General features: G+C 42.9%; 1 protein-coding gene across 3 annotated transcripts; it reads right to left on the bottom strand.

The window, feature by feature from the left end:
* Window positions 1-1,427: 1,427 nt before the first annotated feature.
* LOC110500683 (macrophage-capping protein) lies at window positions 1,428-17,026 on the bottom strand. 3 transcript variants are annotated; one of them, XM_036958133.2, is made up of 9 exons: window positions 16,655-17,026; window positions 8,840-9,033; window positions 6,976-7,130; window positions 5,810-5,971; window positions 3,622-3,771; window positions 2,986-3,072; window positions 2,618-2,750; window positions 2,313-2,404; window positions 1,428-1,965 (listed from the first exon to the last, which is right to left on the bottom strand). In XM_036958133.2, exons 2-9 carry the CDS (start codon window positions 9,030-9,032, stop codon window positions 1,900-1,902), a joined length of 1,038 nt encoding a protein of 345 aa, XP_036814028.1. In that variant the 5' UTR covers window position 9,033; window positions 16,655-17,026; the 3' UTR covers window positions 1,428-1,899. The 3 variants fall into 3 exon arrangements, with proteins under 3 accessions (XP_036814028.1, XP_036814027.1, XP_090070906.1); XM_036958132.2 differs by lacking the exon at window positions 16,655-17,026 and adding an exon at window positions 13,932-14,256; XM_090214780.1 differs by lacking the exons at window positions 2,313-2,404; window positions 2,618-2,750; window positions 2,986-3,072; window positions 3,622-3,771 and having other exon boundaries at window positions 16,655-16,808.
* Between the last annotated feature and the right edge of the window lie 137 nt (window positions 17,027-17,163).

Below are 17,163 nucleotides of genomic sequence, written 5' to 3' on the forward strand. Positions count from 1 at the left end.
AATTATCTCCAATGTTCCAACTGAGACCAACGGTCACCTCCACTTCAGGACAAAAACTCAGTCCCCAGTCAAAGAAAGTCATTATGAAAGTATTCACACCCCTTTAGTTTCCACATTTAGCTGTGTTACAGCCCACATTTTTTAGATTGACTACCCAATCTCTGTACCCCACACATACAGGTAATTGCAAGGTCCCTTAATTGAGTCATGAATTTCAAGCACAGATTCAACCAAAGATCAGGGTGTGAAAAGGAAGCCTGCACAGAATAAAAATATTCCAAAACATGCATCCTGTTTGCAACAAGGCACTAAAGTAATACTGCAAAAAATGTGGCAAAGAAATGAACTTTTTCTCCAGAATACAAAGCGTTGTGTTTGGGGAAAACCCAACACATCACTGATTACTATTTATTCTCAAGCATAGTGGTGGATGCATCACGTTATGGGTATGCTTGTCATCAGCAAGGACTAGTTTTGGCGGGAGGGAGAAACGTAATACAGCTAAGGACACGCAAAATCCTGGAGGAAAACCTGGATCAGTCTTCTTTCCAACAGACACTGGGAGATTCACCAGTGTGGCTCAGTTGGTAGAGCATGGCACTTGCAACGCCAGGGTTGTGGGTTTGATCCCCACTTGGGACCAGTACAGGAAAAATAATGAAAATATATCCAATCACTACTGTAAGTTGCTCTGGATAAGCGTCTGCTAAATCACAAGAAAATTAAAATCAGGACAATAACTTGAAACACATCAGTTGCTTACCAAGACTTGATTGAATGTTCCTGAGTGGCCTAGTTACAGTTTTGGCTTGAAATTGGCTTTCTAGCAATGGTCAACTTCAGAGCTTGAATAATAAACAAAATAAAAAAATAAAAGGCAAATATTGTACAATCCAGGTGGGGCAGTATTTTGTGTAGATCGTTGACCAAAATGTACAATTAAATCCACCCCCCCACACACATTTTGTAGTGTTACAGTCAAGGGTGTGATTACTTTCTGAAGGCATTGGATACAGCTTTAGAACATGACATTAACATAGGCTCTCTGACAACCAACGTTTTACAGAAGGTTACTTAAACTGTTGAGTCTACTGGTAGTTCCCTTAGGTGTAGGCAGGTTTAACCTGTTAAGTGTTTATCCAGGGAACTATGGGAAGAGGTGTAACAACCGAAGCAACGTCATCTCACCGGGTGAAAGGTGAAACACATTGATTATTTCAGTAATGAAAACAAGCAGGAGAGAATTGACACAAGTAATTACAACTTAGTCATTGTGGTGTCCCAAATGGTACCCTATTCCTTTTTTAGTGCACTACTGCCCTAGGGTCCTGGTCTAAAGTAGTGCACTATATAGGGTACTGTTTGGGACACAGACAATGACATGCCATAAAGTTGTCAGGAACCAAAGCACGAAGCCACACTGTACGTGTTGTTTCAGTTTCCATTTATTTTCATAATCTGCAGCCTACTACATGTATTAGTAGAATATGTCCTGTTATTCTTAAACAAATGTAAAAAAAAGTAAAAAAGACTAAACCAAACAAATTCAACTTATAGGATTTGTGGAATATCATCTTGGCTTTAAATGAGTACACGTTTTCCTTCCCAGTCAGAAGCAGAAGTAGTGACTTTGGGTTCCATTTGGTGTGAAATCATAAATGCTCTTATTATCTGGAGTTTTTTTGCTCTCAGCATGACTAAAGAATTGTTTTCTATGAGTATAGTACCTTACAAATATGTACATATAACTAAACACTTTTTTTTTTTTTTAGTTTTTGACTTTGAGATGCTGTCACTCCTGAGAAGACCAAAACATTGAAATGTTTCATTTTCCAGGTCTCAATTTCATAATATTTTACGAGGGCGTCATTGAGACCATTTTCTGAGAGCCATTGTAGTTCAGTTCCAGTTTTTGAAGAACTGCTTGAAGATGATTGTCTCCCTCCCTTGTGGTAGTATCTCCACCTGTAAGAGAGAACAGAGATTTGACTACCCAGGCATGACTGTATCTACTGCGTCATACACATAAACCACCCCATTGTATATGCATAAAACATTTATGATACTGGGTTCATGACCTGCTAGTTAGTGGTTACACAACAGACATTGCAGTGTGACAATGGAAGAAGACATACACGGGATTCGGTTTGACTAAATGGAATTCAAAACGCGCAAAATTATACTGTTTTCAGGTATAATATAATCATGATGCTATCATTTGCTGACGTTATGTTGCTGGGTGGACTTAATGCCTGGACAATGAGGAAATAATGTCTGGGTTTTTGCCATTTGTGAGGTCCTGCTTGACTCACTTGCGTTTTCATCCTGGGGTAGTTCATCTGTTGGATGAAGTGATCTGCCATTTTCAGGGCCTCCCTCTTCTCCTCTGCATTTGCTCCCATACCTGTCAATCAGTGGGATAATGGCCTCACCATGTTTTACCTCAGTCTAACCCATAGAGGTCTCAGTAAGGCCTCGAAACGATAATGTATATTCACTTTATTCAATACAAACCCTGATTAAATTAGTATTTCATTAGACATTGGATATCTCAGACATTCTAGGGATACATTTCACAGAGCAGAAATGTTAGTCGAGGTTCATGTGCTTTCCTCACCTTTCCAAACAAAGATCTTTCCGTTGGCCCCGTTATCCAAAATAAAGCAGTCGTCGCGCACCAGAAGGTCCTTGGCAAATGGGCTCTTTTCCGAGACATTGGTCAGTTTCATCTGACCTGTTGCATCGGACACCTGTGGAAGACAGCAACACAGGCCATGACTTTTAGTTCCTTTGTGAACTAGTTTGCCCCCCAAAAATCTTATGATTATCTTGGAAAAAAAGATCTCCAAAGTATAGCTGTGCAGTCTAGAATCCAAAATATCTCAAATTCTGTTATTGAGGTGAACGATCCAACAGTAATTATGTGATGCAATAGAACAGTTCTGGAGAGAACTGTTTACCAACGGAATTGTAATGTCCAGCTACCTTGTAGAGGGAGGCGGAGTTGGAGATGTCTGCGCGACTGTCCTCCTCTGGAGTGCTCTCTGCCAGCTCTCGCATTGGTCCCAGCACCTGTCAATCACAGGGCAGAGTGGAACATGGATTGTGGTGAGGTTTCTATCAGTGGAGGCTGCTGAGGGGAGGATGGCTCAACATAAATGGCTGGAATGGAGTGGTAAACAAATTCAAACCATGTTTTTGATACCATTCACTCCATTCCAGCCGTTCTCCCCGCTGCAGGCTCCACTGGTTTGTATATATTTTAAAAGTTAGATCTTCATTAATCCTATCAGCAACCTCCGATCACAAAACATGACTATCGACTCATTACCTTCCTATACTCGATTACAAAGTCTCTAAATATGCTTAGATATTACAGGATTGACAGGTCTCAAGGTCACAGGAGGTTGTTGGCACCTTAATTGGGGAGGAGTCTCATGGCAATGGATGGCGCAGAATGATATCAAATAGATCACACACACTGTAGCTTGCATGCGTTTGCCATTCCATTCGCTTCTTTCCGCCAATTATTATGTGCTGTCCTCCCCTCAGAAGCATCCTGTGCATTAGGTCTGACTGTTTTCATTTGCTTAGCTTAAAGGACTAAGCCGGCGATTGTACCTTGAGCATCTCCGGTGTCTCCTCCCCCTCATTGACGTCAGTGATGCGTGCTTTGCCATGTCTCTCAGTGTCACGGATCAGGCTAGCGATCTCACGCGACTTCTGCTTCTCAAACATGTTGGCCTGCGAGCCGATCCAGGAAAATATGGTCTAAAGACATAAGACGTTTTTTTATTGTCTCATCTGAAGTTAATAATATACAGTGCATTCAGAAAGTATTCAGACCCCTCGACTTTTACCACATTAACTAACGTTACAGCCTTATTCTAAAATGTATTAAACACATGGTTTTTCCCTCATCGAGCTACACTAAATACCCCATAATGACAAAGAGAACAGGTTTAGAACATTTTATATATTAAAACAGAAACACCTTATTTACATAATTATTCAGACCCTTTACTATGAGACTTGAAATTGAGCTCAGCTGCATCCTGTTTCCATTGATCACCCTTGATGTTTTTACAACTTGATTGGAGTCCACCTGTGGTAAATTCAATTGATTGGACAGGATTTAGAAAAGGCACACACCTGTCTATATAAGGTCCCCCGGTTGACAGTGCATGTCAGAGCAAAAACCAAGCCACGAGGTGGAAGGAATTGTCCGTAGAGCGTCGATTCAGGATTGTGTCGAGGTACAGATCTGGGGAAGGGTACCAAAAGAATTCTGCAGCATTGAAGGTCCAAGAACACAGTGGATTCCATTCTTAAATGGAATTAGTTTGGAACCACCAAGACACTTCCTAGAGCTGGCCGCCTGGCCAAATTGAGCAATCGGGGGGGGAAAGGGCCTTGTCTAATGAAATATTAATTTAAAATCAGGGTTTGTATGGAATACAGTGAATATACATTATGGTGTCGAGACTTTACAGAGACCTCTATGGGTCAGACTGAGGTAAGACATGGTGAGACCATTATCCCCCTGAAAATGGCAGATCACTTCATCCAACAGATGAACTACCCCAGGCTGAAAACACAGGTGAGTCAAGCATGATCTCACAAATGGCAAAAACCCAGATATTATTTCCTCATTGTCCAGCCATTAAGTCCACCCAGCAACATAGCGTCAGCAACTGATAGCATCATGATTATATTATACCTGAAAACAGTATAATTTGCACGAGAGATCCTCTGTATAGATGGGAGAACCTTCCAGAAGGACAACCATCTCTGCAGCACTCCACCAATCAGGCCTTTATGATAGAGTGGCCAGACTGAAGCCACTCAGTAAGACACATGACAGCCCACTTGGAATTGACCAAAAAGCACCTAAAGGACTTTCAGACCATGAGAAACAAGATTCTCTAGTCTGATGAAAGCAAGATTGAACTCGTTGGCCTGAATGCCAAGCGTCATGTCTGGAGGAAACCTGGCACCATCCCTACAGTGAAGCATTGTGGTAGCAGAATCATGCTGTGGGGATGTTTTTCAGCAGGAGGGACTGGGAGACTAGTCAGGATCGGGGGAAAGATGAACGGAGCAAAGTACAGAGATCCTTGATGAAAACCTGCTCCAGAGTGCTCCGGACCTCAGACTGGGATGACGGTTCACCTTCCAACAGGACAACAACCCTAAGCACACAGCCAAGGCATTGCAGGAGTGGCTTTGGGAAAAGTCTCTAAATGTCCGAGTGGCCCAGTCAGATTCCGGAATTGAACATCTCTGGAGAGACAGGAAAATAGCTCTGCAGCAATGCTCTCCATCCAAACTGACAGAGCTTGAGAGGCTCTGCAGAGAATGGGAGAAACTCCCCAAATACAGGTGTGCCAAGCATGTAGTGTCTTACCCAAGACACGTAATCGCTGCCAAAAGTCCTTCAGCACAGTAGAGTAAAGATGTCTGAATACTTATGTAAATGTAATTGTTTAAAAAAAAATTATACATTTGCAAACAATTTCTAAACCTGTTTTTGCTTTGTAATTATGGGATATTGTGTTGAGGGGATATTGAGGGGTGAAAAAAACCCATTTAAATCCATTTTAGATTAAGGCTGTTACAAAATGTGGGAAAAGTCAAGGTCTGAATACTTTCCAAATGCACAGTACGATTTAGTAGGCCTACTTTACTGATCACTAATTAAGGAATGTGCCATTCAAGGCAATGTAATATAGTTCTCCAAGCCCTCACTGCTAAGAGCCTCCCGCAGGGAATTAATAACACGCACTCTCACCTCCCTCCCCCCGCTCACCTCTCCCAGGTCCAGGATGAAACAGTCTCCCTTGTTGAAGTTCTCCCAGCTCAGCTCCACCTCCTTGGCACGGATGTTCTTCTTCCCTTTGATCTGGTACAGCCTGTGAACGGGCCCTGACCCGCCCTGGGGCCGCCTGAAGCCAGACTCCACACCACCCTCCTACACGTGTGATTGAGGGAGAGAGTGAATAAAAGGAAAAATAAAAAGTTAACGACTGATCCGTGTAAAGGAAAGAATGAATGGGGCCATGTATCGTGAGATTTTGAGTGAAAACCTCCTTCCATCAGCAAGGGCATTGAAGATGAAACGTGGCTGGGTCTTTCAGCATGACAATGATCCCTAACACAGCGTCCGGGCAACGAAGGAGTGGTTTCGTAAGAAACATTTCAAGGTCCTGGAGTGGCCTAGCCAGTCTCCAGATCTCAACCCCATAGAAAATCTTTGGAGGGAGTTGAAAGTCCGTGTTGCCCAGCAACAGCCCCAAAACATCACTGCTCTAGAGGAGATCTGCATGGAGGAATGGGCCAAAATACCAGCAACAGTGTGTGAAAACCTTGTGAAGACTTACAGAAAACGTTTGACCTCTGTCATTGCCAACAAAGGGTATATAACAAAGTATTGAGATAAACTTTTGTTTATTGACCAAATACTTATTTTCCACCATAATTTGCAAATAAATTCATTAAAAATCCTACAATGTGATTTTCTGGATTTTTTTTCTTCTCATTTTGTCTGTCATAGTTGAAGCGTACCTATGATAAATTACAGGCCTCTCATCTTTTTAAGTGGGAGAACTTGCACAATTGGTGGCTGACTAAATACTTTTTTGCCCCACTGTATGTGGACTGATATGACAAATCAGAAGCATGTGATGAGGTCATGAAAAGTAGTGCTTGTAAAGTCATTTCATCAATCATGGATTTGAAAAATAAAATAAAAATACATTAGCTATCCGTAGAGGACTCAATCCTAATACTTTAGATACACACCCATGACTCAGTGGGCCCAAATCTAATGTGGGAAACTAATGGATTACAGGAAATCACACATTGATGTCCAAGAGAAACAAAAGTTTGCGCACAAATTCCCATGCAAGTACATTTCTTAAACAGATGGGCCCTGTGTTGTCAGTAAGTATGAACCAGGGCTATTCTCCTGCTCACCTTGTAGCTGACCCCCCTGGGGAAGAGGTTCATGAACGCCGGAGACTCGTAGCCCTGGACCTGCCGGTGCTGGATGGGGTCACCACCCAGGAAGCTGTCCAGCTGGGTGGCCAGCATGGCACACGCTACCTGCTCATCGCGAGATGACTTCTCACCTGGAGAGAAAGGAAGAGAGGGGAGGGGTGAGTTGTGTGAGTCTTAGGTGGGGTGTGGTGACGGACACATAGCAGGGAGTAGGGGTGTGGTGACGGACACATAGCGGGGAGTAGGGGAGTGGTGACGGACACATAGCGGGGAGTAGGGGTGTGGTGACGGACACATAGCAGGGAGTAGGGGTGTGGTGACGGACACATAGCGGGGAGTAGGGGAGTGGTGACGGACACATAGCAGGGAGTAGGGGTGTGGTGACGGACACATAGCGGGGAGTAGGGGTGTGGTGACGGACACATAGCGGGGAGTAGGGGAGTGGTGACGGACACATAGCGGGGAGTAGGGGTGTGGTGACGGACACATAGCGGGGAGTAGGGGAGTGGTGACGGACACATAGCGGGGAGTAGGGGTGTGGTGACGGACACATAGCGGGGAGTAGGGGTGTGGTGACTGACACATAGCGGGGAGTAGAGGTGTGGTGACGGACACATAGCGGGGAGTAGGGGAGTGGTGACTGACACATAGCGGGGAGTAGTGTATCCAATACTGTATCCAATACTGGATACAAGCTTACACTCTTAGGAAATTATTTTCTAACTAGAACCTAAAAGGGTACTTTGGCTGTTCCCATAGGAAAACCCTTTTGGTTCCAAGTAGAACTGTTTTGAGTTCAGGGGAAAGGGTTTTACTTGGAACCAAAACGTTTTTTTTTGCACCTCGTAATCTGGTAGTTAGTCTTGTCCCATCGCTGCAACTCCCGTATGGACTCAGGAGAGGAGAATGTTGAGATCCATGCATCCTCCGAAACACAACCCTGCCAAGCTGCATTGCTTCTTGACACACTACTTGCTTAACCCGAAAGCCAGCCGCACCAATTTGTTGGGAGTAAACACTGTACAACTTGCGACCAAAGCGAGCGTGCATGCACCCGCCCCACCACAAGGAGTCGCTAGAGCGCGATGGGATAAGGACATCCCGCCTGGCCAAACCCTCCCCTAACGATGCTGGGCCAATTATGCCCCGCCTCATGGGTGTCCCAGTTGCAGCCGCCTGAGACGCAGCCTAGGTTTGAACTTAGGTCTGTAGTGATGAAGTGCTTTACACCGCTGCACCAATTGGGACCCAATAAGGATTTTACCCGGAACCAAAAAAGGGTTCTCCTATGGGGACAGCCGAAGAACTCTTGAAACCTTTTTCTAAGAGTGTAGGAAACACCATCCATAAATGATAATAAAATACTCTTATCCCAAGAGACAGACAGTTTCATTCCACTCATGTACACACTTACTAATGTACACAGATATCCCCGTCCTCCCCATCCCCCATGATGACCACAACCCATTTAATAACAGATCGAGGAGTAGCACACTCAAAGGCTCCTATAGCGGTTTCTAATGAAGTTCTAGCAAATATCAGTATGGATCAAAACATTGTTTTGCACTTCCATAAAGGTAAATGGTGGAGCATTCTATTACAAAGTTCTACAGCTTTTTATACCTTAGTGGGGCACAAAGTTTATCATGGCCACGTGAGTCTCTATCAGAGAAGGAGTGCTGATCTAGGATCAGTCTTGCCTTTTAGATCATAATGAATAAGACAGAGGAACTTGATCCTAAATCAGTACTCCTACTCTGTCAATACAGACCCTGGTCAAGTAAAACTCTTGACCCTACTTATTTGACACACAACATGCATCCATTTTCCTACATCTCACCTATCCACATGTGTAGGTCGGCCCCCTGGTCCCCCCTGTGCTCCAACACCAGGTAGGAGTCGCCGTTGAAGAAGGCTCCAACCTCAGCTTGCTTCAGCAGCACCGCCTTCATCTTCTCCACCCGCCACACCTTCAGCCCCGGCTCCTGCGTCTCTGGCCCAAACTGTCCGGGTGCTGCCATGTTGGGGAACATTCTGTACAGGGAGAAGGAGAGGAGAGAGTGGGTCAGTGGAGGATGGATGTAGGAGTATGGGGAGGGGGCTGCCTGGATAGGGAGCATTCTGCACTGGGTAGAGGGAGAGCGGGTCAGGGGAGGATAAACAAATGGTAGATTGGGGAGGGAAGAGTTGGAAGAGCGAGGGTGTAAGTCAAATCAAATGTTATTGGTCACATACATGGTTAGCAGGTGTTATTGCGAGTAGCGAAATGCTTATGCTTCTAGAGCCGACAGTGCAGCAGTAACTAACAATTCCAGAACAAAACCTAATACACACAATATATAAGTCTAAAATATATGGATGAGCAGTGAAAGCGGCTAAGATGCAATAGATAATAAAGAAGTAGAGTGTTTTATTTTTTGGGGTGGGGAAGGGGGTGTATTTCTTTGCTATGAAATGAGTGAGACAAATAGACATGGGGAGTTGTTGCCGCTAGAGGTGGCAGAAAGTTGCTTTTACTTGTCGTGGCAAGAATACTTATTTCCATGTTGGAGTCCAGACAAAACACACAGAAAGCGGCAGTGGAGGATGGGTGAGAACTCATAATCATGTCATGACATGAATAACTATTTCTGCAGGAACTCAGAAACAGGAAAGAAAAAAAAAGGTAGAAATGAATAGGAGATGACCCCAAATGAGGGGTCAAGTTATTTTTATTTCAGCTTTATTTAACCAGGTAGGCTAGTTGACAAAAAGTTCTCATTTACAACTGCGACCTGGCCAAGATAAAGCAAAGCAGTGCGACAAACACAGAGTTAAACATGGACTAAACAAGCGTACGGTCAATATCACAATATAAAGTCTATATACAGTGTGCAGTGTGTGCATAAGGGTAGATGGGGCTACATCATTGTTGTGTAATACAATACCATAGCAGGCATACCAACCCATAATGCACTAGTCATTCATTGTACAAAAGAGGGTGTGCCTATAGAGCAGGTCTTATCACGTCTCACATGCCGACACTGAAAACTAAGTTCTCTCTCCCTCTCCATGTTTAAGCATTCCTGATGTTACTCAGACAAAAACAATCACTTATGATTCCTCCGATCACCTCTGTCAATGTTACTTCCCTGTAACAATCGGATTCAATAAATGAGTCACATTCAAAGATAAATCAATGTTGAAACATTTGATAAACTCAAGTCACCAAGCCTTAAACGCTGATTTTGTCTATACTGAAGGTGCACAGTGTCCCTTGCCAGGCATTTGTTTTTCTATGAAACAGAAGGCAGGTGGAATCATTTGACAGGAAGTATTGATGTTGTCCATTAGAAATGATTCCCCCTGAATCACAGCACCATGTTGATTGTTTCTATGGTCTATCCACATTCAATGGGATATCCTGTCACATTATACGCCAAACAAACAAGTGTAAGGTGTAGATGGGTCAATAAGCATGCAGGTTCTGCCTACTATGTGGTGTATTACACTTGTAGTGAGTGCACTGTTAGACACTTGAAATGGAGTAGTCTATGGAAAACAGAACAACTATAAAAACACAAAACCCTTTAAGGGGGATCACAATGAAATAAAAAGGTTTGAGATCCACCTGTACTGTATATACACACACATGGCATGCAGACTGACATTTTAGTGTCCTATAAACTATTTAGAACAAACAAAACTACAACATTTGGAGTTAGTTCATTCCGGAAACCTTTTGGCCAGCTATGTGACACTCACCAAAGGGAACACCCAACTCTCACAGAACATGTGGTGCTGCACTATAATTACACTGTAGGCTAACCCTAACACTAGGCTAACCCTAACACTAGGCTAACCCTAACACTAGGCTAACCCTAACACTAGGCTAACCCTAACACTAGGCTAACCCTAACACTAGGCTAACCCTAACACTAGGTTAACCCTAACACTAGGCTAACCCTAACACTATAGGTAACCAGCATGCAAAATGGGAGCCAGACTGGCAAAGACTTGTCATCGGTGGCAGGTAGCCTGGTGGTTAAGATTGTTGGGTTAGACTACGTTAGAAAACACCTCCCAACATTTGGGAATGCTAAACCTTCCATGTTTGACGGATGCATAAAAATATGCCCCACCTCCGATAAACTGATATCGCGTCTATATGATGCTTTTCAATCTGTTAGCACACCTTCCACTGATGCCATCAAGGCAAAATGGGAGGAAGAACTAGGGACTGACATCTCGGTGGCAGACTGGGAAGAGAGCTTGGAGTATATCCACACATGCTGCATTAATTCCAGACATCGTCTCATACAATTCAAGGTATTACACAGATTACACTATTCCAAAACTAAACTGCATAGGATATTTCCTGAGACATCCCCTACATGTGATAAATGTCAGGCTACGCAGGGTACACTACTCCACTGCTTTGCCCTATGCTCTAGCTTGCATGGTTATTGGAGTGGAATTTTTGGGATCCTCTCTGAAGTTTTGGAGACTTCAATAGATCCAGACCCGCTTCTGATAATCCTGGGAGTATCTGAGTCCCTAAACGGATTAACCAACCCCCAAAAACAACTAATCTCGTACGGTCTCATCTCGGCAAAAAAACTAATCTTGTTGTTTATGAAGAGGAGGGAAGCGCCCTCTACCAAATTATGGCTCAGTGAATTGGCAAACACTGTACACTTAGAAAGAATTAGATATATTCTGAACAATAAATTATCAACATTTGATCAAATCTGGCAGCCTTTCCTCTCCTACTTGGACGAGTCGGCGCTGTGAATTTGTACTTATTAACGCACTCACAATTGTAATATTTTAATCTACCTTTGGGCAGCATGTGCTGGCCCTGCCACCCGAGCAGTTGGGGGGGGGTAAGGGGGGGGGATAGGGGGGACATCTTCCCTCTTTCTTTCTACGTGTCCTTGTTCTGTAGGTCGTGTTTTGTATTATTTGTTCTGCACCCAGAACTCTGGGTCTTGTTGTTCCTTTATGCTCTTTTATGTTTAGATAAGAATTGTATACCTGTCTTGTATACCTTATACACCATTCTTGTGTGTGTTTAATAAAAAATATTTGAAACAAGATTGTTGGGTTAGTAATGGAAAGGAGGCTGGTTCAAATCCCAGAGCCGACTGTTGATATCAAAGGCACTTCACCCTAATTGCTCCCATTAGTCGCTCTGGATTAGAAAGTCTGCTAAATGATGTGAATGTATGTACTTCTAATAACAGCATAAAGGGAAATGGCCTGGGTATTGGGTAACCGTGAAAGAAGCCTGTCTGAAATGGAAACGTTCTGTAAAATGTTCCCCCCAAAGAAATGAAAATGCACTCAATTCATTTCAATTTTGCACTCACAGGGGCCAGTGAAAAACCCAGTACTGATAAAGTTTGATTGGCACAACGACATATTGTATTGTGAGGCAAGATGATGGCTACAGGGAGTAGCTTCAGACAATAAAACTTCAATCTGCAGCTTTTTTAGATAAAGCTTCACCCCCATTAACAGAGATTGTGGCCGTTTGATCAGCTTCTATGGAAACTGCTAATCTGACTCACACTCTCCCTCCAAACACTCACCTAGAGCTTAAAACTCCACTGTGTCTTTAACAATGGTTCTTACTGAGAACGATAGAGGTGCCAACAAGCTGAAGTCCTCCTCCCTATCCTCAATCTTTAGATGAAATGTATCCAGTTGAGCAATTTCTCAATAGCAATCTTTCACAATTGCATATTTCATCACAAGGCATTAAAATGCATGGTTACCAGGTTCAGAAATGCTTACTTAAAAAGGAGACATTTCACTTGTGTCCAGACAGTTTCTCCTAGCCACCATGCTTCTACATCTGCATTGTCTGCTCTCTGGAGTTTCAGGCTCAGTTTCTGTATAAGCACTTGTGACAACTGCTGATGTAAAAAAAGGTTTTATAAATACACTTGATCGATTGTATTTCAGTGTTGGTGAGCCACAGTGGTGTAAAGTACGTAAAATTATTTTTTACTAAAGTACTACTTGAGTAGTTGTTGGGGGTATATGTACTTTACCACTACATTCCTGAAGAAAATGTACTTTTTACTCCAAGCGTTTTTCCTGACACCCAAAAGTACTTGTTACATTTTGAATGTTTAGTAGGACAGGAAAAGTCCAATTCAAGCACTTATCAAGATAACCAAATCATGGTCATCCCTACTGCCTCTGATCTGGCAGACTCACTAAGCACATATGTTTTGTTTGTAAATTATGTCTGAGTGTTGGAGTGTCCCTGGCTATAAGGAAATTAAAATAATTGAATTGTGCCATTTGATACATAAGTATATTTCCACAATTGCATTTACTTTTGATACTGAAGTATTGTATATTTAAAACCAAATACTTTTACTTGAATAATTCGTTACCTTCTCAGGTATTTCCCCACCTACAGGTAGTCACATCACAGGATACCATAAGCACAACCTCTTTCCCTATACTACTATAGCGGAGTCAATCACACTAAAACTTTAACATATTGACCTAACCCAAATAAAATGTCTCTACATCACAGGTAAGGATGTAGGTATACGGAAGTTCATGCAAGTAGCAACAACCCAGTGAAAATAGAGCCTATCCTTCATGCTATCTATCAGCAAGGCCATGCCCTCGTAAAAAAACAGAAGCGCCCTAATTCCAATTAGCAAAACAGATTACATTTATTGGCCAGCTCCAAGTAATCAATAAACAGAACAAAAACAAGCTGGTAAAAGTAACCAGTCAGAGAAAGATTGATAGATACAAAGATAGAAAAAGTAAATATTTGAACACACATGCTAGCCTATGTAGGACACATAGCCAATGGGACACCAACCACTGCACATAGGGCTGCAGGTGTCCGGCGGTGGGGTTTAGGGTTACAACGCTTAGACAGCGTGGTGAAGAGGAGGTTAAGACGAGAGAAACTTAACTGCATGATCCCCTCGGCTAGCTCCGGCACCGCACCTGACTCCAGCTCCATTCTGCCTGATGGCTGCTCGAGTGTTTGTGACTGTAAGTGGACAGAGGAGGCCTGGGCGAGGCAGAGTGTATCGTTGCTTCTCAACTGGCCTGGTTAGATTATATGAGGAAGGCAACGTGAGCCCGGAGAGTGATCTGAGCAGCCTTGGCAAGGGCGCCCTATGGGGGAAGAGTCGGGTTCCTGACAAACGCTAAACACCACGGTGACAATGATGACTGCTGGGCTGGCTCCCCCATCTTCAATGCCTAACCACTTTCCATGGGCCAGAGCAGAGTAATGAGAGAGGGGAAAAGAAGATGAGTCTTGACACTGACAGATGTCTAACTGGTGCGACAGGCAATTTGTACACAGTTCCTAACAAATGAGCACCCTCCTTTCCTCATCTCATGTCTCTCATGAGCATTGATTGGACAGGACAGGACAGTACAATTGGGGTGCATATACACAAGTCCAATTATGATATTTTTTCCACTAATTGGTCTTTTGACCAATCACATCAGATCTTTTCACATCAGATCTTTTTCAGAGCTGATCTGATTGGTCCTTAGTCTCCATTGCATCTCCCAACCAGATCAGTGATAAACAAAAATAAACAAGGTTACAAGCAAAGGAGACCATGTAAGATAATTGGGATGTAACCCAAGAGACAGGAACCTCCCAGCTAGCACATTTGGTTCCTTGGAAGTTGTGGGAACGTACATTTTTGGTTTCCCATTATTTCTGGAAACAAAGCCATATGCTTCCTGACCTGTAAAACTGGACATTTTTTAAAGGTTCTGGGAATGGAAGTGAACATTTAGTTTCTTCTGGGAACATACATTTTTAGGTTGCAGGGAGGTTCTGAGAACATTTTGCTATGGTTTCTTAAAGTTTTCCTGTGAGGTGTTATTAACGCTCTGAGAAGGTAATTAAATAAAGTTTTTAGAATGTTTCACTGTGACTTTTAATAACACTGCTAGCTTAGTTGAACTGTTTTGTACTCCAAGCACTCGTAAGACACACAGAAATGCATTCGCTTAGGCATTAATCATGCAAACACAATTCATTTTTATTTTGGAATAGCATCAGTGGGATTCAAACCTATGGTCTTCTGTTCTCTATCCATGGAATCAATCCATTGCACCACCAGGATAGAGCTAGCATGCCAGTTTTTTTAAACTCATGCAAGCTGTTCATTTTAGTCTATTCTAACAGGCCTTGTTGCAAAGAAAAAACACCCATTGAGATCAGGTGTGAACACACTTAACAAGATAGAGGATAGAGAGAGTTTTGTTGATGCCGAGAACAGAATGTGTATGTTTTTAAATAACATCCGTAGAACCTTCTTTGAACAATACTAATGCTTTCTTGTGTTTTTTCTGGAAAGTTTTCTTAACGATATGAGAAACTGTAGGAAACGTTATACTGAAGTACTGAAATTCTCACTTAAGAAAGATATGGTTCTCAGAACATTATGTGCTAGCTGCGTTTAGAACTTTATGAGCTATCTGGGTATCCTGTACCATTCCCAGAATATTGTGGGTAGTTTGTATGCAAAATAACCATAGGAACAACCACGCTCTCACCAATATGGTTCTCAGAACATTATGTGTCTGCTGGGCTAGGCCTTTGGCCCTGGGCAGCAGAGGGCATTTGGCTTCAGGTTAAAGAGAGAGACGGGGTCAGAGATAGGGTGCTGGGGTCACTGAGCCAATCAGATCATTCATGTGTTCTTAATCAGAGGGAGTGACAATACACAGACAGACATAGGGAGATATGAGTGTAATGATTATTTTTTTGCCTTTATTTAACTAGGCAAGTGAGTTAAGAATAAATTATTATTTATAATGACAGCAATCGGGGAACAGTGGGTTAACTGCCTTGTTCAGGGGCAGAACAACAGATTTTTACCTTGTTAACTTAGAGATTCGATCCAGCAACCTCCAACACTAACCATTAAGCTACCTGCCGCCCCTGTAGTGTAGTGACTGTAGTGACGCCTCTTGCACTGAGATGCAGTGCCTAAGACCGCTGCACCACTCGGGAGCCCAATTTGCCAAATGACAGTGTGTGTGTGTGTGTGTGTGTGTGTGTGTGTGTGTATATGTGAGTCTGCATGCCAGTGGAGGCTGCTGAGGAGAAAAACGGCTAATAATAATGTCCGGAACAGAGCAAATGGAATGGAATCAAACACATGGTTTCCATGTAGTTGATACCATTCCACCAATTCCGCTCCAGTCATTACCACGAGCCCATCCTCCCCAATTAAGGTGCCACCAACCTCCTGTGGTGTGTGCAAGGTGTGTGTGTGTGAGGTAGATAGCGAGGGATGAAATTCAAGGGAGAAATAATTACATTGAGATAACAAGTGATAAAGGAATACGTGCAGAGCAGAGTCCATAAACAATCTGTAAAACAGAGAGAGAGAGAGAGAGAGAAACAGAGAGGAGAATGAAGAGATGGCTAACAATATGATTGATAGAGATATCGAGAGAGGATGGAAGGTGTTAAAGTCAGGGGTGGAAAAGGGAGGTAAGTGAAGTGTAACTAGTTTCAGTGTTCCCTCAGATTCCTCAGCTAATTTGAAGAAAGAACGCAAGATGGATGCATCCTGTTTCAGGACAAGTTGGGGAGAAAAGAAAAAGACAAAAGACAAGTGAAATGTGAAGAAAAAAGTTATTTCGTAGATCTTACCTTGTAACTTTAGTTGAGGAGGTAGTGGATTAGGACACGTCTGTGGAGAGAGAGAGAGAGAGAGATGAAATGTAGTCATGCAAAGGGAACGGTCTACACACACACACACACACACAAACAATCTCAACCACACATTCTTCCTGTCTGTCTCAAACAGTCATAGCCCAGCCCCCTGGTTTACAGAAAAAATAAACTGCAGAAAAAGTAATGAGAGAGAGAGAGAGAAAAGCTAAGGAAGCAGAAAGTGAGAGAAGGGCTGAAAAGAGTAAGAACAGGGTGTGAGAGTGTGGCATTAGTGAGACAAAATTAGCAGAATAGAATAAGAAAGAGTTGTGAATGACTGACTATGTGGCATGAGAATTTGTTTATCTTAATGATTCAGCCACTATTCCTTCACCATAGCAACATAACCAAACTAACCAGTATTCATATGGCCTCTCCCATAGACACACCTTGTATGGGGAACACTTACCTGACTGAGTGCCCAATATATAGTGATATGACCTCCT

Source organism: Oncorhynchus mykiss, chromosome 21, assembly GCF_057628025.1.
Source record: "Oncorhynchus mykiss isolate SJ-2025 chromosome 21, ASM5762802v1, whole genome shotgun sequence".
Classification (NCBI taxonomy): Eukaryota; Metazoa; Chordata; class Actinopteri; order Salmoniformes; family Salmonidae; genus Oncorhynchus; species Oncorhynchus mykiss.

Coding starts and splice junctions, on each gene's coding strand:
- LOC110500683 (XM_036958132.2), bottom strand. CDS start 13,981: ATGGAGCTGGAGTCAGGTGCGGTGCCGGAGCTAGCCGAGGGGATCATG. Junction 5,972..6,975: donor CCAGGGGGGTCAGCTACAAG/GTGAGCAGGAGA, acceptor TCACACGTGTAG/GAGGGTGGTGTGGAGTCTGG. Junction 3,073..3,621: donor AGACACCGGAGATGCTCAAG/GTACAATCGCCG, acceptor TGTGATTGACAG/GTGCTGGGACCAATGCGAGA.